The 26,305-nt window shown below is 38.1% G+C and overlaps 1 protein-coding gene across 1 annotated transcript; it reads right to left on the reverse strand.

Annotated features, from left to right (window-relative positions):
* Window positions 1–3: 3 nt before the first annotated feature.
* LOC148897090 (cell adhesion molecule CEACAM5-like) lies at window positions 4–19,616 on the reverse strand. The gene is made up of 13 exons (XM_088999667.1): window positions 19,349–19,616; window positions 18,981–19,274; window positions 16,661–16,942; window positions 14,788–15,051; window positions 13,210–13,485; window positions 11,697–11,948; window positions 9,865–10,140; window positions 8,265–8,516; window positions 6,924–7,199; window positions 5,395–5,646; window positions 3,258–3,530; window positions 957–1,205; window positions 4–463 (listed from the first exon to the last, which is right to left on the reverse strand). Exons 1-13 carry the CDS (start codon window positions 19,401–19,403, stop codon window positions 381–383), a joined length of 3,084 nt encoding a protein of 1,027 aa, XP_088855793.1. The 5' UTR covers window positions 19,404–19,616; the 3' UTR covers window positions 4–380.
* Between the last annotated feature and the right edge of the window lie 6,689 nt (window positions 19,617–26,305).

Here is a 26,305-nt window from a genome sequence, read left to right on the forward strand (position 1 = left end):
AAGTCAACCAGTCTTCCAAGGTTTACTGATTTAGAAATAAATACTACAAATCAACGCATGATAAAATTCACACACACACACACATACACACACACGCACAGTTTGATCTCACGTGACTTGGGGGTCGTCGCAGCGGTGGGTGGGTGGAAGAAGTGCAAGAATTGATCGTGATCAAGGTGAAAAAAATGTGGTTCACCGCAGTGACAGCGATAATCACAACAGGCTGCCATGAAAACTGAAAAAAAAAATAATCTCAGATCGTTAAATATTTGTGCATTTTCTCCAAACAACCCCAAATGAGGACGCCTGGCCCTCGTATTTTGATACCTACAAATTGATCAAGATTTTTTTTTGGGGGGGGTGGGGGATGGGGGATGTGTTCAGTTGAAGAAAACCTGCATCATAAAAACGCTGACGATCACGAGCACTTTTTGGGATGGCGAATGGAAGGCAGAAGCGGAACCTGAAAGACAACAACAACAAAAACAAAACAAAAAAAATCAGTCAATTTAAAGGACAACCGACGCCTTCGGACAAGTTGTGTACATAATTTGTAAAATCACTTCAAATGACTTCTACTGAGCGAGTCCTCACCCTACGTCACTGAAGGAACGCCCCTGACCGAGAAAGCGACATACAATGCATTTTGGGTACTTTGTTTGGTGTGAAAACATCGTGTTGATGGCGAAAATAGAAGGTAAAACACATAAATAAAACGATGGTGAATAGTTGTGTGTCACACCAAGACTACTAATTGCGGTAACACACAAATCAGCCAATTTTTAATGGAGCTTGTGCACCATCTTGTGCATCTTCTGGGACGCTACATTGAAGCCCAGATGACTCGAATTGATACAGAAAGACTTCTTTAATCAATTGCAAACATTTATCTCATTAAAAATGCCTTTGACACCCCTGATTTAATGCGTCGCCCTTAAAACACGATTCATATTCACCGAAAGGGTTGAGTGACTTTGTGTGAGACAAAGTGACGTTGCTGACAGGATTGGTCGCCTTGCACGTGTAGTTGGACACCAACAATGGGATTTGGATGATGCTGCCGACACCGACGACCGACGACGGAACGTCATTTAGGAACCACTGGAACTCGCTTTGCGGCCTCGAATCGGCTTCGCATGTGATGGAAATGGTGAAGTCGCTCGTCGAAAAGTCTGGACCCGAGATAGTCACGCTGATCGGGCCGTCTGTAAGAGGATGAGAATGCTAGCTTAATACGGTGCACCCGTAGCTAGAAGCGAATATATTTACAGTAGATGGCTGAAAAGAGTAGAAGAGATTCCGGCTCGAGGTCGAGTTGAAAGAATAAAAATTAGATTAAGGGCTAGTTTTAAAAAGAAGCAAGAAAGGGGTTTGACTACCATATTTTCCCGTGTATAAGGCGCACCGGAATATAAGGCGCACCCCCAATGAATGGTGTTTTTTTTTCAAACTTTTTCCATATATAAATCGCACCGGATTATAAGACACACCTTCAATTTTTCAGTTTTTCAAATATAATATATAAATATACCAAAGTTTTCAAAATATAAGGCACACCACATTATAAGGTCAAGAACGCAGCAGTGAGGGGAGGTGGTTTAAACATTAAAGAGACAGGCAGATGACAGAGAGTGACAAAATGGATAGAAAACAGTGAAATTTGGACTCGTTTCAACTTTGATAGTTCAAAGGCAGAGAGTAGACTGCAAGGTTAAAATATCCCATCAATTAGGCTCCACAAACAACCCGCACAAGCCATCTGTACACTTGATGCAAAAGGTATCAACCCAGCTAAACAGAACACAATTGATGAGGAACTAGGTAAAATTATCGCAGAGAAAGCACCTAAAAGGGATCATTCCTCAAGATGGTGAAAGAAGAAGGTTACGTTGCTCATCAAGCGTTTATTGCTGATGAAACCGGCCACTCCATTCCATCAAGCCATCAACGACCATCACAAAGGAAAATAATACAACTTTATTACACAGTCCAGTTTTATTTTTTTATTATAATACCATAGCGCATTTATTATACATAAAATAAGGTACAACAACCGACGTCTCCGCACAAGTTGTGTTCATAATTTGTAAAATGGCTTCAAATGACTTCTACTGAGCGTATTTTAAAAAGATTCCACCGCATATAGCTATATTTTATGTTTTAAGACTCGCGCTGAACATTCAGGAAGTCTTGTTTTTGAGTTGGTGACGAGTCCGTACGTGACGTCACTAAAGGAACGCCCACTGACCGAAAAAAAAGGACACATTGTAGCAGTCCTTCCATCACGTCAATGAATTTTGCTGTATTGTTTGGTCTGAAAACCTTGTGTTGCACCCAAAAGCCGCCAGAAGAGGGTGTCCAAGCTCCATATAAGGAATTTATCAGCCTGTGGAAACGGAGGAGGCCACAGGAGGTCGCCATTTTGTGCCACTTTTCTGGTGATCGTTTCTCCCCAATGTTGCCTCAAAATGGCACGGAATAAATTATTTAATTGATTGCAAACATGTATGCTTTCCTCTTCAGAACTATTTGAATCATATTCATAACTGGATGTGTAACAAGAAAGCATATTCTCCGAATCTGAAGCCATTGTTTGGATTCACAAGCAATGCAAGACGTCTTGGCGTGACGTCATGAACTGGGGGCGGGACTTTCTGAAAATGCCCAATTCGCAGCTCAATTTTTTGCAGATTTTGGACACTAAGTCATTTTTATTGGTGTTTTGCATTTGAATAAAAATATCATACTGCGTGTTTTGGGTATTTTAGATGCTATAAAACGTTTTTTTCTGATATCAATTAAGAAACAAAAAAAGTGACGTCGGTTGTCCTTTAAGGCTTAGAAAATAAGAAAGTAGAAAATTATGTTTTATGGGGACCTGGGAACGGATTATTCACATTTTAATGCTTTCCAATGGGAAATAATTTTTTGGGATACACACTTTTCACCTTACACACTCTGTCTGGGAACCAATTAAGTTCGTAAGCAAAGGTATCACTGTATTACATTTAGAAAACCTTTTTCATTCATTGAAGATGGAAAATGTTTGAAAATAAACCATTGGTTCCGCCTTATATTCCGGTGCACCTTATACACCGGTACGCATAAGAACAAAAAGTAGAGGAGTCATGCGGGAAGAGGTAGAAATATTTTGAGGAAGTGAAACAAGGCTTTTCGATCTTATTTCACAAAGACGTCCACTAAAAATGACAACCCCCCCATATAGACACGTCCGTACTTTGTAAATTCCTACTCACAGTAGACCAGCAGCTTGTACTGCGGACTCGGGTGAGGACCAACCATATTGCTGGCGACGCACTCGTACATGCCGTCGTCATCGGGCGTCAAGGGTGCGAAGTGGAGCCTATTTTCATCCATGTAGTATCGGGAGTGATTGGTCGCCACCAGATGCGAGCCATCCTTCGTCCAATTGATGGATGTATACGGCCCATCCACCACGCAGGTTAGCGTGAAGTTGTAGCCATCGATTGGAATCGTGTCGTTTCTCACCATCACCGACTTGATGTCCTCTGAAGTATGTACAGAAAGATATGGACCAAGAACGAATGAATCTCTGTGTTATTATTTATATACAGTAAAGTCTCGTTATATCGATATCGGATATATCGATAGTCCCGGTTATATCGATATTTTTTCGGACTCCCTTGAATATCGATATAACGAGACTTTACTGTATATTATTTATTTATTATTATTATTTTTTTTTTTTTTACTTCAAGATGGCGCCGCGAGAATGGCTGCCTTTCCAGCAGCTCCTGTATTTTGGTTTTCTACTTCTTTCTTTCCTTTCCTCTTCCTTTCATAACTTTGCTGCTGTGAAATGTAAAATTCTCCACAGCTAGACGAATAAAAGCACATCTAATCCAATCCAATGCAAAATACGATTTTTGAGTGAAAATGACAAAAACCCTGGCACTGGAGTGGACACATTTTTGCACATTGTCTGGCAGTGAATGAGTTAAAATTAAAATGAAAAAAAAAGCCAATTTGAAACACAGAGTGGCTCACTGAAACGATTTTAAATTAATTACTGTTATATGTAAAGAACGTCCGCCAAAGTTGCCCCCTTACTAGTCAGCTTGGAGTTGGTCTTCTATCTATTAGGACTGTATCTATTAGCTAGCTATCTATCTATTTGAGTTACTTCCGGGTTGAGTGAAAGCTGGCGTGTGTGGCTGCCGCTGCTCACATGCAGAAAAAAATATCCTGTGACTAAAGTGTCCTTGAGAGTTTTGAAAGGCGCTTATAAATGAAATGTATTATTATTATTACTGTATCTATTAGCTAGCTTTCTATCTATTTGAGTTACTTCCGGGTTGAGTGAAAGCTGGCGCCTGTGGCTGCCGCTGCTCACCCGCAGAAAAAAATATCCTGTGACTGTAAAGTGTCTTTGAGAATTTTGAAAGGCGCTCATGAATGAAATGTATTATTATTATTACTGTATCTATTAGCTAGCTTTCTATCTATTTGAGTTACTTCCGGGTTGAGTGAAAGCTGGCGCCTGTGGCTGCCGCTGCTCACCCGCAGAAAAAAATATCCTGTGACTGTAAAGTGTCTTTGAGAATTTTGAAAGGCGCTTATGAATGAAATGTATTATTATTATTACTGTATCTATTAGCTAGCGTTCTATCTATATGAGTTACTTCCGGGTTGAGTGAAAGCTGGCGCCTGTGGCTGCCGCTGCTCACCCGCAGAAAAAAATATCCTGTGACTGTAAAGTGTCTTTGAGAATTTTGAAAGGCGCTTATGAATGAAATGTATTATTATTATTATTACTGTATCTATTAGCTAGCTTTCTATCTATTTGAGTTACTTCCGGGTTGAGTGAAAGCTGGCGCCTGTTGCTGCCGCTGCTCACCCGCAGAAAAAAAAAGTCCTGTGACTGTAAAGTGTCCTTGAGAGTTTTGAAAGGCACTTGTAAATGAAATGTATTATTATTATTACTGTATCTATGAGCTAGCTTTCTATCTATTTGAGTTACTTCCGGGTTGAGTGAAAGCTGGCGCCTGTGGCTGCCGCTCCTCACCCGCAGAAAAAAATATCCTGTGACTGTAAAGTGTCCTTGAGAGTTTTGAAAGGCACTTATAAATGAAATGTATTATTGTTATTACTGTATCAGCTAGCTAGCTTTCTATCTATTTGAGTTACTTCTGGGTTGAGTGAAAGCTGGCGCCTGTGGCTGCCGCTGCTCACCCGCAGAAAAAAAAAATCCAGTGACTGTAAAGTGTCCTTGAGAGTTTTGAAAGGCACTTATAAATGAAATGTATTATTATTATTATTACTACATTCTTAGCACACGAAATCTGGCCGATTGTATTCTTTTGATAAATAATCACAAGTACTACTACTACTACTACTGCTGCGTCTTCTTACCAATGACATGGAGCATCAGATCTCTGGTGGTGTTCTTGCCCGATACGGGATTACGGGCCAGGCAGGTATATTGTCCGCTCATGTTGAGCGTCAGAGGAGGAGTCACATAAACGGAGCTGTTGGCAACCAGGCTGATGTTGAGCCACCAGCTGAAGTGGCTGTCAGGAAGCGACACCGCCGAGCAGCTGAAGTTTACCGACTGTCCTTCCACAGCCATCGATGGACCGTAAACCATCAGAGCCTCCGGTCCAACTGCAACCGGTAAAGGAAAAGTCGGTTTTGGGTAAATGTTCATAAAAGCCGTGCAATTTATTTCAATTTGAATAAACAAACTGTCATCTATCCATTAGCTAGCTTGCTTTCTATCTTTTTGAGTTACTTAGCTGACTGTAAAGTGTCCTTGAGAGTATTGAAAGGCGCTTATAAATGAAATCTATCTATCTATCTATCTATCTATCTATCAGCTATCTGTTAGTTATCTATTAGCTATCTATCTAGCAATTAGCCTTCTATCTATTTGAGTTACTTCTGGGTTGAGTGAACGCTGGCGCGTGTGGCTGCCGCTGCTCACCCACAGAAAAACACTTATCCTGTGACTGAAAAGTGACCTTGAGAGTTTTGAAAGGCACTTATAAATCAAATGTATTATTATTAACTATCTATCTAGACATGATTTGACACATCGGAAATACAGTAAAGTCTCGTTATATCGATATCGGATATATCGATAGTCCCGGTTATATCGATACTATTTCTATGCACGCACGGAGAAAATTACATGCAAACAGGGTCGAATATATCGATAGTCCCGGTTATATCGATATTTTTTCGGACTCCCTTGAATATCGATATAACGAGACTTTACTGTATATTGTAGTGTTAAAAAAAAGATTATTTGTATTTTCTCATGTTTTACTCAAAAATATGCTTTATCATAATACATGTTTATCATATGCTACCAACAATCAAGTAATTTTTGCTCCCCGCATGTTTTTTTTTTTTTTTTTTTTTTTTTTTTGCTTGACAATTCCAAACTGGTGACACATTTTTGCACATTGTCTGGCAGTGAATGAGTTAATCATTGTGTTAAAAAAAAGAAATGCATTTATCCAAAAATTTACACACCCAATGGACCAGTTTCTGTCTTTGGTCGACTGGCTGGTAGAAATTCAAGCCACCAACGACTATCACAAAGGTCAATAAAACGACTTTATTAGACAGTACATGTTATTTCTTTAATTATAATACCATAGCACATTTATTATACATAAAATAAGGTATATTTTGTGTAGTTTTAGAAAATTATGTTTTACGGGGACCTGGTAACGGATTATTCTCATTTTAATGGTTTCCTATTGGAAATTAATTTTTGGGATACACACTTTTCGCCTTACACACTCTGTCTGGGAACAATTAAGTTTGTAAGCCAAGGTATCATTGTACATTGTTACTTATGGCAGTAAGTGCAAAAAAAAAATAAAAAAATAAAAAAAAAAATGACGACCCGACCGCTACTTCGTCATACTTACAGTTTACATTGAGCAGGTGAGGAGGACTTGGTAGTTGTTGAACCGCATTTATAGCCCAGCATTGGTACTGTCCGGAATCGTTACGGTGCAGTTGGTTGAACGTGATGGTCCGATTATCCATGGACAACTCTATCCTAGAGTCCGTGATTAGGTGAGTTCCATTCTTTAGCCATAAGACTTCGTCAGCAGGTCCGGATATGTTGCACGTCAGCATGTGGGAATATCCTTCCACGGGAGGATGTATGGGCACTTCTATGTGTACATGTTTAATTTTTTCTGAAAGAAAGCCCCCCCCCCCCCCAAAAAAAAAAAAAACACAAGTGTTATTAGGAGGACATAATAATAATACATTTCATTTTTAAGCGCCTTTCAAAACTCTCATGGTCACTTTTCAGTCACAGGATCAGTTTTTCTGTGGGCCACAAGCGCCAGCGTTCACTCAATCCGGAAGTAACTCAAATAGATAGAAAGATAGCTAGCTAACAGATAGCCAATAAATAGCTATTAGATAGACAGCTAGCTAGATAGCCGTATAACTAATAGCCAGCTAGATAGCTTGCGAGCATGCCAGATAGCTAATAGATAAACAGCTAGCTAGGAAGCCGTATAATGAATAGATGGCCAGCTACATAGCTAGCGAGCCAGCCAGATAGCTAATAGATAGCAAATAGATAGCCAGCTAGGTAGCTAGCTAGATAGCCAGTCAAGTAGTAATCATAATAATCATAATAACCGTAGCCAGCGTTCACTCAACCTGGAAGTAATTCAAATAGATAGAAAGCTAGCTAGCTAATAGATAGCCAATAAATAGCTCATAGATAGACAGCTAGCTAGATAGCCGTATAACTAATAGATAGCCAGCTAGATAGCCTGCCGGATAGATAATAGATAGCAAATAGATAGCCAGCTAGGTAGCAGTCAGGTAATAATAATAATAATAATAATAATAATAATAATAATAATAATAATAATAATAATAATAATATATACAAATTCTGTACGTTTTCTGTGTAGCTCTCTCTTGTTTCTATTTATAATTGTATTTTATTTATTGTATTTGTGATTGTATTTTATTTATTATAGTACCTATGCTTGTCTGTGACTGTAAAGTGTCCTTGAGAGCTTTGAAAGGCGCTTAAAATGTATTATTATTAAAACATATATATATATCAACATATATATAAACATATATATACAAAGATATATATACAAACATACAATATATATATATATATATATATATATATATATATATCTATAAATAAAGGGTACTTGTGGAGGAAACAAGGCCAAACTATGGCAGAATTCTGAAAAATGCTGAAAATATTCACAAAGTCTCACCAAGAACGGTCAACATGGTGTCGGCGGAGCTGTTGTCACCGGTGATGGCGTTGCGGGCCGTGCAAGTGTACGTCCCGCTCATGTTTGCGTTGAGATCATTTGCTACGTACACGGAGGTGTTAGCCACGGGGGTGCCGTTGAAGAACCACGTGTATTGGCTCTCCGGGTACGACGAGGCGTTGCAGTTGAGTGTGACGTTGCTTCCTTCCAGCGCCACAATAGGGAAGGTGACGTTTGGTACACCCGGTCCATCTAAAACATAGATGTGAAAGGTAAGGCCCGGGGGCCAAATCTGGCCCACCACATCATTTTATTCGGCCCGTGAAAGCAAATCAAACATGCAAAATTCCATTCCAAAATTTCAAATTGTTGTATGTAAACTACTAATTTTTATTTTCTGTATTTTGACTCAGCGTGAGACTTGATTTGTAGTTTTATCGTTTTTGTGGTCTGTCTTATCTTTGTTGTTAATTTATAGTTTTGTTGTTGTATAAATTTGTTTTTCCTCGATAGTTGTTTTAATATGCTTGATAAACACAGTGGAGTATAAATAAATGAACAAATAAACATGTAAATAAACACAAATAAATAAACAAAGTAATACACAAATAAGCAAATAAATAAACAAAAAAAATAATGACATAAATACATATACACACAAATACAATAAACAAATGAAAAAAACAAATAAATAAGAAAATAAATAAACAGCGAAGCAAATAAATTAAAATAAAAAACAAATAAAACACAAATACAAAAACACATAAACAACAAAAACAAAGAAATAAAAACACTGAAATACATAGACACGCAAAGAAATAAACAAATGAATAAAAAACAAATACATAAACTGATAAGCAAATAAATACAAAATAAAAATACATAAAACACAAATAAAAAGAAATAATAAATACATAAATATACATACAAATAAACACACAAATTAATAAACAAATGAATAAAAAATAAACAAACACGCAAATAGACAGCTAAGCAAATAAATTAAAAAATAAACAAATACATGAAAAAACAAATAAATAAGCAAATAAACAGCTAAGAAACTAAATGAAAAGATAACAAAAAAATAAAACAACTAGATAAACACACAAACAACAAAAACAAACAAACACAAATTCTCAAATAAATACATAGACAAATAAATAAACACATGAATAAACAAACAAATACATAAACTGATAAGCAAATAAATGAAAAATAAAAAAACACAAAACACAATTAAATAAACATATACAATTAAAAAGAAATAATCAAAACAAACAAAAATAAATAAACAAATGAAGAAAAAAACAAGCAAATAAATAGCTAAGCAAATAAATAAAATAAATTAAAAAAAAGAAATAAACACAAATAAATAATCCCAATAAACAATAAAAACATAGAAATAAACACAAATAAATAAATAAATAAATAAATACATACATACATACATAAACAGACAAATACATAAGTAAAATAAACAGATCAGCAAATACATAAAAATAGAACAAACAAATAAAACGAATGAACACACGAATAAATAAAAACACAAATAAAAACACAAATAAAAACAAACAAACAAACAAACAAACAAACATCTTACATATGACATTGAGGGTATAAATGTCACTGGTGAGGCTGCTGAGAGGGTTGGAAGCTTCGCACGTGTAATTCCCAGTGTTGGACATGGACACAGGGTCAAAAGTAAGGGTGGCGTTATTCAAAGAGAGGCTTATGTTGCCGTCCGGGTACAGTGGGGCGCCATGTTGCATCCAGATGATGGTATCCACGTTTCCGACAGTCTCACAGGTGAGGTTGAAGACGTGGTCCAGGATCGGATGTGCACCAGATGTCATGACCGAGGCCATGCTAACCGGAGCTGGAGAAATATACAGATACAATACAATACATCTTGATTTATATAGCGCTTTAACAACACCTGAAGCTGTAACACAGCGCTAACATGGACAACTATGATATACAGAAATTCCTCATTCAGTGGACTGGGGGCTTCAAGTACAGTGATACCTTGGCTTACAAACTTAATTGGTTGCCGGACAGAGTGTGTAAGGCAAAAAGTGTGTATCCCAAAAAATAATTTCCCATTGGAAACCATTAAAATGAGAATAATCCGTTCCCAGGTCCCCATAAAACACAATTTTCTACTTTCTAATTTTCTAAGCCTTAAAACTACACAAAATATACATATTTTATGTATAATAAATGTGCTATGGTATTACAGTAAAGTCTCGTTATATCGATATTCAAGGGAGTCCGAAAAAATATCGATATAACCGGGACTATCGATATATCCGACCCTGTTTGCATATAATTTTCTCCGTGCGTGCATAGAAATAGTATCGATATAACCGGGACTATCGATATATCCGATATCGATATCACGAGACTTTACTGTATAATTAAAGAAATAAACCGTACGGTATAATAAAGTCGTTTTATTTACCTTTGTGATGGTCGTTGATGGCTTGATGGAATGGAGTGACCGGTTTCATCAGCATTAAACACTTAATGAGGAACGTAGCCTTCTTTCACCATCTTGACGAATGATCCCTTGTAGGTGCTTTCTCTGCGCTAATTTTACCTCGTTCCTTATCAATTGTGTTCTGTTGAGCTGGGTTGATAGCTTTTTGCATCAAGTGTACAGATGGCTTGTGCGGGTTATTTGTGGAGCCTGATTGATGGGATATTTTAACCTTGCAGTGTACACTCTGCTTTTGAACTATCAAAGTTGAAAGGAGTCCAAATTTCACTGGTTTATATCCATTTTATCACTCTCTCTCTTTCGTCTGCCTGTCTCTTTAATATTTAACCCCCTCCCCCCCACTGCTGCGTTCTTGATCAATCACGTGGCTTTAACCAAAGACTGGGGGTGGGGACTAAAGGGCAAAAAAAATAAGTTGGGTGCCAATTTCTTGTTAGGAGAACGGGCTCGTTCGCCAACAGCACATCAGTCATTGTGGCGCTCCGTGTGTATCCCGAAGGTAAAATTTTCATAAATGTAATGTTCGTAAACCAAAAATGTTCGTAAACCAAGGTATCACTGTATAGACTTTGGGGAGGGTTGGTAAAAATCAATAAGCACATAGTTAAATCATAATTTTTCATATTTTCTCGATTCTTTGTTTTTTAAATTACGCCCGACTCTCACATATTGTACAATAATTAAATTGTAACATGTATTTGTTCCATATTTTGATGGATTTCATGCATCAGGAAACATTTATGTCTGAATTTGGGAGGCCTTGGAACGAATTAGGCCATTTACATGGAAAACGCGTCTCGGCTTCCGAACTTTTCTTGTTCAGACATTTCTTCCAGAATCAATTAATTTTAAAACGTACAGGTGTCACAATATTTGAGGAACCACAACCCCCCCCACCACCCACCCGGTCCAAAACAAGCCGCTTGACTTACCTAAAACGGTGAGCATGTGGTAGTTGCTGCTGTTTCTTCCCGTGACATTGTTGAAAGCCATACAGGTGTACATCCCGCTCATGTTCAATCCTAATGGTCCCGTTAGGTACTCGGCGGTGTTTGCTACTTCGGTGTCATTTAAAATCCATTTGTACATGCTCGGAGGATGGGAGTTACTGGAGCAATTGAGGAGAACTTGGTCTCCAGCCAGGGCCAAGGAGGGAGCCGTGATCACCGGCGTGTCTGGGCCATCTTCAAAATAAAAGCAAGTACGATATGGCTTACATTAGGATGATGAAACAACATGAGCTGTTTCGTCATACGGTAAGACATACCGTACCGATAAACCATTCTTAAGTATAATAATAATAATAATAATAATAAATTTCATTTACAAGCGCCTTTCAAATCACTCAAGGTTACTTTACAGTCACAGGATTGGTTTTTATGTGGGTGAGCATTGGCAGCCCCACGCTCCAGCGTTTACACAACCCGGAAGTAACTCAAATAGATAGAAAGCTAGCTAGCTAGATAGCTAATAATAATAATAATAATAACAATACATTGTAATTATAAGCGCCTTTCAAATCTCTCAAGGTTACTTTATAGTCACAGAATAAGTTTTTTTGTGGGTGAGTGAGCAGCGGCAGCCATACGCACCAGTGTTCACTCAACCCGGAAGTAACTCAAATAGATAGGCTAATAGCTAGATAGATAGCTAATAGATAACTAACAGATAGCTGATAGATAGATAGATAGATAGATAGATAGATAGATAGATAGATAGATAGATAGATAGATAGATAGATAATACATTTCATTTATAAGCGCCTTTCAATACTCTCAAGGACACTTTAGAAAGCTAGCTGATAATAATAATAATAATAATAATAATAATAATAATAATAATAATAATAATAATAATAATAATAATAACAATAATAATAATAATAATAATACATTGTATTAATAAGTGCCTTTCAAAACTCTCAAGTACATAGCTAATAGCTAGCCAGCTAATAATAATAATAATAATAATAATAATAATAATAATCATCATCATCATAATCATAATAATACATTGTATTAATAAGCGCCTTTCAAAACTCTCAAGCTAATAGCTAGCTAATAATAATAATAATAATAATAATAATAATAATAATAATAATAATAATACATTGTATTTGTGCCTTTCAAATTTCTCAAGGTCACTTTACAGTCACAGGATAAGTTTTTCTGTGGGTGAGCAGGGGCAGCCATAAGAGCCAGCGTTCACTCAACCCGGAAGTAACTCAAATAGATAGAAAGCTAGCTAGCGAGCTAGCTAATAATAATAATAATAATAATACATTGTATGAATAAGCGCCTTTCAAAACTCTCAAGGACATAGCTAATAGCGAGCTAGATATATAGCTATATAGCTAATAGATAGCTAGCTAGATAGCTTGCCAGCAAGCCAGATAGCTAATACAGTAGATAGCTATTTGTCAGTGGAACAAACGTTTTGACTTACAGTAGACTTCCAAGGTATACGGACTACTGGTCATGTTGCTGACAGCGTTGGAAGCCCGACACTGATACTGGCCAGCATCTGCGGGCTGGGCCGGGCTCAGAGTCAGCGTCCGGTTCTCGGCATCAAAGATGGTGGCGTTGTCGGCGGACACCGGGTGACCGTCCTTGTGCCATTGGATAAAGTCTACCTCTCCGGTCACGTGACAGTTGAGAGTGAACGGCTGCTCGGCCACCGCCACTCCGCCCGTGTGGTTCACCGATACGGCTGTTATGGGCGCTGTGGGATGGATTCGTGTTTATTGGAAAGTATCGTTGAAATAAAAAAAAACAAGATGTTATGTTGTTAGTTTCGTTCTCAAATGGTACGAGATTGAATTGATCATTCCCGAACATGAAAACCAGTTCGGCATGTAAGCCCCGCATGAAACCACCAAGACTTTTGTTTGGGATAGAACCAAGTTGATGTGTTATGACATGCGGGCGCTATCATCAAAGTTTAGGGACAACAACAAAATCCATTCATCCCATCCAGTATCGCCCTCTTATTTTGTCGGGAGTCAGATCATTTCCTGACGCCGGGCATCCAGGTCAGCAGTGAGTTGTAAAATCAGAATCCACTACAGTGATACCTTGGCAAACTTAATTAGTTCCTAGAAAGTGTGTGTAAGGTGAAAAGTGTGTATTCCAAACATTAATTTCCCATAGGAAACCATTAAAATGAGAATAATCCATTCCCAGGTCCCCATAAGACTTAATTTTCAACTAAATAAATGTTAAAACTACGCACAATATACCTTATTTTATGTATAATAAATGTTCTATGGTATTGCAATCAAAGAAATAACTGCATAATAAATGTACTGCATAATAAAGTCATTTTATTTACCTTTGTGATGGTCGTTGATGGCTTAATGGAATGGATAGCTTGTGTCTCAAGGAGCTCTGTATGTTCGCTTCAAATTGTATAGATGGCTTGTGTAGGTTATTTGTGGAGCCTGATTCTTCTTCTTTTCTTCAAGGGGTCGCCAGAGCGGAGCCTGATTGATGGGATATTTTAACCTTGCAGTCTACACTCTGCCTTTGAACTATCAATAAAGTTGAAACGAGTCCAAATTTCATGGTGTTTTCTATCCATTTCACTTTTGTTTGTTTTTTTTTTTTTTAAGCTGTCAACTCCCTTTTGTGTGTGTGTGTGTGTGTGTTGTTTCTTTAACCCCTTCCCCTGCTCACTGCTGCGTGTGTCCTGCATCTACCACGGATCTTGACCAATCACGTGTAGCTTTAACCAAAGACTGGGGGCGGGGAAGAGAGGGGCTCCAAGAACCAGCTCGTTCGCGAACAACACATCACTCATTATGGCGCTCCATGTGTTTCCCGAAAAATAGTTTGTATGCCAAGATTATATTACCGCGAATTTAACGTTCGTAAGGTGAAACGTTAGTTAGCTAAAGCGTTCGTAAGCCAAGGTATCACTGTATTTTCCCGTCATAGATCACATTCAGACTCATCAGAAACAGGAGAACACACAAACAGACAACCCCCACGTCTGTTTTCAAGCGTCCCGGATGAATAACCTTACTCAAAATCCTGATCATGGCGCTTGCACTGCTAAACCTGGATGTGACCGGGTTGAACAGGTGACAGCGGTAGTCGCCCGAATGGCTCTCTTCAACCATCGGTAGATCAAGTTGAGCCCCGGTGTGGTTGAGGTTCATCCCGTCCAGCGTCCACTGGATCGTCGGGGTTGGTTTGGACTCGGCCGAGCACGATAGGGTGATGTGTGAGCCTGTGATGTGGGTTTGTAATGGCGGTGTGACTGTCACGGCGGCGCCTGTGGGTCCATCTGGATGAATGAGAGGTAGGGGAAATCGTGTTACAGAAATTATAGAGCATATTCAATCAAAACAAACCCAAAAAATTAATACATTAATAAATTAAAGTTTTACTTCACCGATGCACTTTGAACATACACGTAGGAAAATATCTTGCACTTATTAGAACCTATCAAAACACGCCATATTGATATTTTGCTTGATTCATATTCCGGGGCATTATGTATCCTTAACATGTTAAAATTATGTCATAATAATGTGGGGGAAAACCCTTTTGACTTTTTGACAACTAAAACTATTGAATATTTATGACTGACTAAACTCTTTTTAAGAATAATCAGCATTTTGTCATGCAAAGCCCAAAACAAAGATGGCTGCCAAATATGACATTGCTCTATTTCGCAGATTTTCTCCCAATAGAAAATTACTGTAAGACTAAAACCTTTCTTTGGCTTTTTGTTAACGAAAACTATGAACTATTTATGACTCACTAAAATGTTTTAAGAGTATTCAGCATTTTCTCAAAATGTAATCAAATCAGCATTTTTTCATCCAAAGCCCAAAACAAAGATGGCTGCCAAATATGACACTGCTCTATTTCACAGATATTCTCACAATAGAAAATTACTGTAAGACTAGAACCTTTTTTTGGCTTTGTGTTAACTAAAACTATAAAATATTTACGGCTGACTAAAATGCTTTTAAGAGTAATCAACATTTTCTCATCCAAAGAGCAAAAGTAGCATAACAAAGATGGCTGCCAAATACGACACTGCTCTATTTCGCAGATTTGCTCCAAATACAAAAGTAATGTAAGACTAAAACCTTTTTGACTTTTTTGTCAACTAAAACTATGAAATATTTATGACTCACTAAAATGTTTTAAGAGTATTCAGCATTTTCTCAAAATGTAATCAAATCAGCATTTTTTCATCCAAAGCCCAAAACAAAGATGGCTGCCAAATATGACATTGCTCTATTTCGCAGATTTTCTCCCAATAGAAAATTACTGTAAGACTAAAACCTTTTTTTGGCTTTGCGTTAACTAAAACTATAAAATATTTACGGCTGACTAAAATGCTTTTAAGAGTAATCAACATTTTCTCATCCAAAGAGCAAAACAAAGATGGCTGCCAAATACGACACTGTTCTAATTCACAGATTTTCTTCAAATACAGAAGTACTGTAAGACCATAGCTTTGTTGACTTTTGTCAACTAAATATATTCAATATTAATGACTGAAAAAAATGTCAAAGAGTAATGAGCATTTTTTTCCATCCAAAGCCCAAAACAAAGATGGCTGCCAAGTATGAAACTTCTCTATTTCGCAGATTTTATCGCAATGCAAAAGTACTCTAAGACTAAAACCTTTTTGACAAGTAAAACTATTAAATACTTATGACTGAAAACAATGTTTTTAAGACTAATGAGCATTTGTTCACCCAAACCCCAAAACAAAGATGGCTGCCAAAAACGCCACTGCTCTATTTCACAGATTTCGAAGGCGAAATTGACTTCATCATGTAACTTTTTTCCTTTCCGCATTGACGCAAAGCTACCGCCACAACCCAATCACGATTCGTGGTTTGATCAGCGCCGCAACGATGCTTGTTACTCACAGCTGATGTTGAATTGCGCCGGCGAACTGATTCCCTGGCTGATGCCGTTGGTCACGTTACACTCGAACGGTCCCTCGTCGTAACGTGTCACTTTGACGAGGGTGAGCGACGAGCCGTCGGCGTCGAACTGGACGTACTCGCCGGGCGTTACCTCGGCCGTGTCGTTGAGCCACTGGAAGGAAAGGGAAGTGCCCGTGACCACGGCGCAGGTTAGCGTCACCGTGTCGTTGAATTCCACCAGGTCGGTGCCGTTGGTGGTCATGGACACGCCCGAAATCGGCTCTGTGGAGAAATAATAACAATAATAATAATAATAATAATAATAATAATAATAATAATAATAATAATAACAATAATAATAATCAATTTCATTTGTAAGCACTTTGAAAACTCTCAAGGTCACTTTACAGTCACAGGATAACATTTTTTGTGGGTGAGCAGCGGCAGCCACACGCGCCAGCGTTCACTCAACCCGGAAGTAACTTAAATAGATAGAAAGCTAGCTAGCTAGCCAACAAATAGTTAATAGATAGCCAGATAGACAACAGCTAGCCAGCTAGGCAGTTTACAGCCAGTCAGCTAGATAGCTAATAGCTAGCTAGATAGCTAATGGACAGTAAATAAATAGTTCATAGATGATGTCTGGCACAAGCCAGGGATCACGGAGTGAATTTGTTAAAATAAATAAAATGCTGTATTTGTATAACGACGTGTAGAATTCGACAGATTCTGAAGGTCTGTAAGGGCGTCAACGTTTAGGCTGCCGTCATTTTGATTGGATGAGAAAAATCCCAAGAGCAAAGCGTCAGGAACAGCCAGCGGCTGTGTGCAAGATAGCCGCAGAATTTTAGAGAGACAGATAAGTGGTTTGTTTTTGGCGTGGCCTACATAAAAAAAACACATTTCATGGGAATAAAAACGGCAAAATAAAATACTTGGATGGTGCACTATGTTAACAGTGCCGCGTCTGAACTGTAAACTGGAACGACTCGTCTCGATCTGTGTCACCTGTGCTCCGTTCGAGCCAAGTCTCAAAAGTTTTCATCTAGTAGAGTTGGAAGTCGTAAAATTGCCGACTAGAGTCAACTTCTGTCAAGTAGCAACAGCACCGGTGTCAAACTCAAGGCTCAGGGCCCGGATCTGGCATCAGATCATTTTATGTGACCCAGATCTGGGCCGCCACATTATGTTACGTAGCCCAGAAGCATGCAGCCTGATTATTTAAATGTGGCCCAGATCCGAGCCGCCACGTCATTTTATGTGGCCCAGATCCGGGCCGCCACGTCATTTTATGTGGATCAAATCCGAGGCCGCCATATCATTTTATGTGGGCCAGTTATGGGGCCGCCGCATTATGTTACGTAGCCCAGAAGCGTGCAGCCTGATTATTTAAATGTGGCCCAGATCCGGGCCACCACGTCATTTTATGTGGATCAAATCCGAGGCCGCCATATCATTTTATGTGGGCCAGTTATGGGGCCGCCGCATTATGTTACGTAGCCCAGAAGCGTGCAGCCTGATTATTTAAATGTGGCCCAGATCCAAGCCGTTGCGTCATTTTATGTGTGTGTGTATACACACACACATATACATATATATACACATATACATATACATATATATATATACATATATATATATACACATATACACATATATATATATACATATATATATATATATACATACACATATACATATATATATACATATATATATATATATATACACATATACATATATATATATACATATATATATATATATACATATACATATATATACATATACATATATATATATATATATATATATATATACATATATATACATATACATATATATATATATACATATATATATATATATACATATACATATATATATATACATATATATATATATATACATATATATATATATACATATACATATACATATATATATATACATATACATATATATACATATACATATATATATATACATATACATATATATATATATATATATATATATATATATATATATCCCAGGTCTGCATATTTTATGGGGACCTGGGAACGGATTATTCTTATTTTAATGGTTTCTTATGGGAAATTAATGTTTGAGATACACACTCTGACTGGGAACCAATTAATTTCGTAAGCCAAGGTATCACTGTATTTGTACAGTAATTCGTCCATCTTCTATTTTTAATCATGTTTACCGTCAAAGGGGACGATGTATCCGATTTTAGCAAACAACCCACTTCGCCCGAAAGACGCGTCGCCACCCCCGAGCTTTCGGTCAACACGGGCGTCTTCTACCACTTCCTTACCTTGAACCGACAGCACTAACTGCGAAGCGGAGGAACCCACATCCTGCAGCGTATACGTGCCGGATTCCGCCAAGCTGAGCGAAGTCAGCGTCAACGCCGAAGTTGTGGAATTGAACTGGACCCTCCCCGTCCAGTCGGCAGCGGTGACCGCACCTCCGGGGAAAATGATCACCACCAGGTTGTTGTTGAAAAGCCACGCGCCCGTGGTGACTTGATTCTGGCTAAAAAGGGTGACGTTGCTCCCTACGGCGATCGGGTTCTGCGTGGCGGTGATGGCTTGACCCTCCGCACGATCTGGAGGTCAAAACGGGGGCGGTTTAGATCGGTCGCTCTTGATTAATTTGAAAAGATGCGACGACGGGTCTTACCGGTTGAGCAAGCTAACGCCGTTAAGATGATCAGACACATTAGCGGAGGCTCCATGGTTAACCTTCCCCTTTGGGCTTTCTCAGCTAAACTAATTGAAATCTAAACGCGCGGCGACCAATCCCGCCTGCTCTCTTGAAAGCAAATATTTACTCTGCACAAAGTTTTCTGGGGATGCAAATGCTCAGAGCTGTCACCACAAAATCCACCACGCCCTATTTTGCCCTGATCCTCCCGGAGCTGCGACGCGGGAGTGTCCATTTACTGTAAACCTCTCATCTTGTCCGGCAACTTTCCGTCCACTTGTCGCAGGGGTGAGGGAGAGGGTGTGGGGGTGGGGGGTTACATTGAGTGTTAACTTCTAACATGAAGACCTTTGAGCCTAGGCAGCATTCCTTCAGATGCTAAATAAACACTGGAATTTTTTACCAGGCGCCCTAAAGTGTGAATAATTGGGCAAACACACAAATAATTGATCGTGTCGATATTCATATTTGCAAAGCCAATTCATCAATTATTATGTGATGAGTTCCGAGATGGAAGGGAAATCCCTTGACCAATTTGATGAGTACCGATTAAATAATCATCAGTCCCAATTGATATGAATGCTAATACGTTTACATAATCTATTCTGATTTTCTTTTCAAATATACAGTCCCTGACAAAAGTCTTGTCGCTTGTCCTAGTTGTAGGAACAATAAATAATGACTTGTAGTTGATCTATTGGAATCAGAAATGACTTACATCACAGGTGTCAAAGTCAAGGCCCGCGGGCCAAATCCGGCCCACCACATCATTTTTTTCGGCCCGCGAAAGCAAATCAAACTTGTTAAATTCTATGATTGCCAAAATCTGAGCCAAAATTTCATATTTTTGGATGTCAACCACAATAAAAGTCATTATTCTTGACTTCAGATTTGAAAACGAGTTATTCATTAATTTTCTGTGTGCTTTATATGTAATATTTGAAGGGATTTAAACATTCTAATGGGTTCCCCAAATTCATAACGGCCCTCGAGAGGAAACCATAACTACAATGTGGCCCGCGGCAAAAAATGACTTTGACACCCCTGGCTTACATGAAAGGCAAAGCCCTCTAGATTATGCTTCTTATACCAAAATAAAGTTTTGTATCATTCATTGAGTTTTATTATTTAATTAGGACAGAAAGGTCAAATTTTGCTCGGACAAAAGTCTTGTCGCATACAATAATGTCGAAATTATATCTATATTTCATTTTGAATACACAAATATGCTACAATAACGTCAGAACATAAAGTCAAGAGGCCTTAGAAAAATAATAATATCGTGTATGGCTCCTGTGAGCTTGGAGGACTGCATCCATACGTCTCGGCAATGACTCACTTAACTTATTGCTGAAGTCATCTGGAATGGCAAAGAAAGCCGTCTTGCAGGACTCACAGAGTTCATCAAGAGTTCTTCATCTAACCTTATTCACGCTGCTTTTCGTTAATCCAAATTAACAGAAGTTTTTCAACCTCTTCTATTGCCCGAGACCGTTGCTTTGACAGCACAGAAACACATTTAGCAACGTTAGCACACTTCATGGCTTCTTTGTTGCGAAGGATGGTAGCAATGGTGGACTTATCATATCGGTACTGGGATGTTAAATCAGACAAACGCACACCTCGTTCGTGTTTTTCGATGATCTCCTTCTTCTCCTCGACTGTAATTTTGTTTTGTGTCTTCTTTGGCTGAACACGAGCCTGTGGTGGTCTTTTTCAGTCCCATAACAGCAAAAGTATCGATCGTTTGTCGGTCACTTTGTGGGATTTGAATCACTCATCTTTGCATGACAAAAGTGACTGAGATTCCATAAAATGTCCGCCGCATACATAAGGGACATGGGGGCCTCTTCCGCACTGTGGCATTTTTAAAATGAAACCAAACGACTTGGTGTTTACACTTGATCCACCCTCACCTGTTTGCCATGTTTGTGGTGGTGCTCAGGACTTTCCGCACACATTCAATCGCCATAGCCAACCAGATAAATATTTCATTTTAGCGAACGGGGTGGGGGCAAAAATGACAATCGAAGTGAAACTCTAGAATATATTTATTTTTGACGGATCGTTAAAAGCAAAACGACTCTCAGGTCATCCCGCCGGGGGAATCAAATGGCGAACGACTCATCTCTCCACCCCTTTCGGCTCATCAGTATGGCACTCAATGCTGCTGTTCTAGGCAGAGGATAAAGAATTGATGATGTTGCGATTTGTTTTATTCTATATACCTATGACACACAAACAACTTAGGGAGCGCTATTTTGTTTCAGGATGGATAAATAATATTTTTTGATGACGATAAGATTTTTTTCCATATTTAGCAGAATACTGAAGCTACAATTTCCGTAAAAACAATTATCCACAACCAGTAATCATCGCCCAATCAATCAACAGAATATAATTCCTCCAGCTTTGATTGTGGCTTATAATTATAAATAACGTTTCTGCACACCAACAAGTTTTCGTTTTTGATGGCAAACAAAGATAATATTAATAATATAATAATAAAATAGTAACATAAAATAATCAGAAGCAGAAAACTTTTAGTCGCACAATGAGGAAATTGTCAATGTATTTTTTTTCTCATAAAAATGCATATTAAATATATTTTATTAAATTTTCATAATAAAAGTACAGTAAAGTCTCGTTATATCGATATTCAAGGGAGTCCGAAAAAATATCGATATAACCGGGACTATCGATATATCCGACCCTGTTAGCATGTAATTTTCTCCGTGCGTGCATAGAAATAGTATCGATATAACCGGGACTATCGATATATCCAATATCGATATAACGAGACTTTACTGTAATAATAAAACTACTAATATAATATTAATTACAGTAAAGTCTCGTTATATCGATATTCAAGGGAGTCCGAAAAAATATCGATATAACCGGGACTATCGATATATCCGACCCTGTTAGCATGTAATTTTCTCCGTGCGTGCATAGAAATAGTATCGATATAACCGGGACTATCGATATATCCAATATCGATATAACGAGACTTTACTGTAATAATAAAACTACTAATATAATATTAATTACAGTAAAGTCTCGTTATATCGATATTCAAGGGAGTCCGAAAAAATATCGATATAACCGGGACTATCGATATATCCGACCCTGTTTGCATGTAATTTTCTCCATGCGTGCATAGAAATAGTATCGATATAACCGGGACTATCGATATATCCGATATCGATATAACGAGACTTTACTGTATAATAATAATATAACAACAACAATAATGCAAATTTCCCCATTGTGGGACTATTGAAGGCTTTCTGATTCTGATAATATTAATAATAATAATAATTAAATAATAATAATAATAATAATAATAATAACATACTAATACTACTACTAATAATAATAATAATCATAATAATAATCACTTCAACTGCATTCAATGAAACATCAACACAGACACGACGATGATGATGGTGATGACGAAGGTTCCTCCAAACAGGGCATAACGACACAAGACAAGTCAAACGGGAGCTAATGCCATTAGGGCCTGGTAACAGAAAGTATCACGCATAGGGGTGCCGTGGGTGGGGTGGGAGTGGGCAACCAAAACACTCGCGCACGACCAAAAAATAAATCTTTTGTTTCCCCTTCGTCACTCCATATAGTGGATCGCATGAATCTCTTATGTCAATATTGCTCTTTTGTCACGACAACAACAAGAGAAAGTGGTTACCCTGTAAAAAGCTTGACATGAAAGGGAGCCGTAAATGCTCGCAGATATTGTTGACACTGACGTTTCATTCGAAACATCCTGGATCAAATACCCGCTGCGACTTTTGCCAATAAAGTCCTCGTTAGGCAACAGCATCTCACGCCCGTTGTGGTTTTGCTAGCTCTCATTTTTTAAGGGGGATTTTAGCACTGGTTGGAGTAGAGGGCGTACCACTCCGGCAGGCGCACCCGTTGCACGTTATCAATTAAAGGACAACCGACATCATTTTTTTTTGTTTCTTAACTGACATCAGAAAAACGTTTTATCGCATCTGGAATATACCCAAAACACGCAGGCTGATGTTTTTAGTCAAATGCAAAAAAAAAAAAAAATAAAAATGAGTTAAAGTGTCCCAAAACATCTTCAAAATGACGGACATGGCAAGTTTCAGAAGGTCCCGCCCCCTTGTTTGTGACATCACACCAGGACGTCTTGCCTTGCTCTCGAATCCAAACAATGGCTTCAGATTCGGAGAATATGCTTTCTTGTTACTCATCCAATTATGAATATGATTCAAATAGTTCTGAAGAGGAAAGCATACATGTTTGCAATCAATTCGAGCTGTCAGGACTCCAATGTAGCGTCCAAGAAAATGCACAAGATGGCGCGCAAGCTCTGTTGGAAATGGGCTGATTTGTCTGCGAGGAATTTGTGTCAACTAGTATCAAATAGTAGTCTTGGTGCAACACACAACGATTCACCATCGCGTTTATTTTTGTTTTCCTTCTAATTTCGCCATCAACACAAAGTTTTCAGACCAAACAAAGTACCCAAAATGCATTGTGTGTCACTTTCTCGGTCAGGGGCGTTCGGAGGCATCGGTTGTCCTATAAGTCTTATTCAGTTTACATTTATTAAAGGACTGTCAAGCCGCAGAGTCACTGTTTACCTCGCTCAAGCGATAGTGTCCTCAACTCCTTGCCCATTTTTATAGTCACGCTTGTTTTGCTGAATTCTTGTTGAGTAAATATTGGTTTTCATGTGTTTGGATTGCTTGATGTTTCGTTTTGAGTATTTGCGGTTGTCAAATGTATTTTGCAGTTCGCAAGGGCTTTCTGTTTTAGATCTTCCTTTTCCTGGTTTGTTGTTTACAGCCAATTCTGATGAGACTGCACTTGGTTTTTCGATATTACTATTTTAAAGCTCATTTTCAATTTCTTCTGGAAAATATATACAGGCAACATCCGACTTACAACTGAGTTCCGTTCCGACCAAACGGTCGTAAGTCAAAATGGTCATAAGTCGAAGTCCTTTAAAAAAACATGACAATGTCAGATCAAAAGCTTTGAATATCCGAATCAGCGAAATATCTGAACACACCCAGTCATTAAAAATAAGGTAGTGTTGAATAAATGAATCTGTAAATGATATATTACAGTTTTAATACACCGCAAATAAATATAAAATAGAAATAGAAAAGTATTTATTTTTGGGGTGGGAGGTAGTAGTCACTTTTATGGAAACGCTGTTTTATTGTCACTCAAAATTATTACGAATTTTATGTGGGATTTTGGAGCACTTTTTCCCTTTCATACTTTTTTAAAAATTGTTTATTGTATCGTATGTATTATTAAAAAAAAGGATTGTGAGTCTGCTGAGTAGAGTTGAATGATTGATAGAAGTTGGGGTGTATTTTTTTGGCAGGAAGTACAGCAACAGAATAATAATAATAATCATCATCATCATCATCATCATCATAATAATAAGAATAATAATACATTTCATTCATAAGCGCCTTTCAAAACTCTCAAGGTCACTTCACAGTCACAGAATATTTTTTTTCTGTGGGTGAGCAGCGGCAGCCACGCGCGCCAGCGTTCACTCAACCCGGAAGTAACTCAAGCTAGCTAGTTAGCCAATAGATAGCTACCGAGACAGCCAGCTAGCTAGCTAAATAGCTAGCTATTCATTACCTACATAGCAATCCATCTAGCTAGATAGCTATGGCGGTACCTATCTATTCGCTATCTATCCACCCTCATTTCAAGCTCATATAACTCCAGACCCATTTAATGTAGGAATTAACTGTTTTTCTGATGAAACAAGAGAGTTTCAAGGTTTGTTACGCTGCATAGAATGTTTAAGTCGTTCTAAAACTGCTTCACGTCACAAAGAGGGTACAGCAAGTGCTGAAGAATGAATGACTCTGTGTTGCCATATTATTTGTTATTTACATTTTTTCCCTTTCTTTCCTTTCCTCTTCCTTTCATAACTTTGCTACTGCGTTACTTCAGGGTAGAGTGAACGCAGGCGCGAATGGCTGCCGCTGCTCACCCGCACAAAAAGATCCTCTGACTGTAAAGTGTCCTTGAGAGTTTTGAATGCCGCTTAGAAAGTAAATGTAATAATAATAATAATAATAATAATAATAATAATAGCTATCTATTAGCTATCAAGTTAGCTAGCTATGAGCTATATACGTAGTTATATATCTAGCTAGGCAGCTATCATAGTGTGAATTTCAGACATCTGAAAAGCTATGTTTTCTTACACTGCATTGAACGTTTATGTAGTCCTAAAAACTCAACATTCTGTGAGTCCTGGAAAGCATCAACATGTATCGACAAACTATTAGCTATCAAGTTAGCTATCTATTAGCTATAAACGTAGCTATATATCTAGCTAGGCAACTATCATAGTGTGAATTTCAGATATCTGAAAATCTACGTTTTCTTACACTGCATTGAACGTTTATGTAGTCATAAAAACTTAATCTTCTGAGTCCCGGGAAGCATCAACATGTATCGACAAACGGCAGCTATGTAGTGCATGACCACAACCTATTTTCGTGCCCCCCATTTCCTCTTAAATGTGCTTGATCTTATCTGCAGGTGGCTTCTGTATGCCATTTTTTGTTTGCCATCTCAGGTGACGTTTTTTTACATGACAAATGATGACAAGCGGTATGTTGAGTGATACTGAAGGAGCCCCCAACCGGGATGCTTCGGCTAAAGGCCTTTTTCAGCGCAGAGCTAATCAAGACGGAGGCTACTTATACTTATTAGTATAAAATGCTCGGAACTGTATACTGTATCACAATATAAAAAAACTACATTTCCGTAAATTGGAGTTGGAAAACTCGCATTTTGCCCAAACCATAATTGAATTTTATCCTAGTTAAATGAACACCCGACATCTGTATCAATTCGTATCACAATAACAAGGAGAGAGAGAAAAATGACACA

The sequence above is a fragment of the Hippocampus bargibanti genome, linkage group LG06, assembly GCF_051943395.1.
Source record: "Hippocampus bargibanti isolate YZ-2025 linkage group LG06, ASM5194339v1, whole genome shotgun sequence".
NCBI lineage: Eukaryota > Metazoa > Chordata > Actinopteri > Syngnathiformes > Syngnathidae > Hippocampus > Hippocampus bargibanti.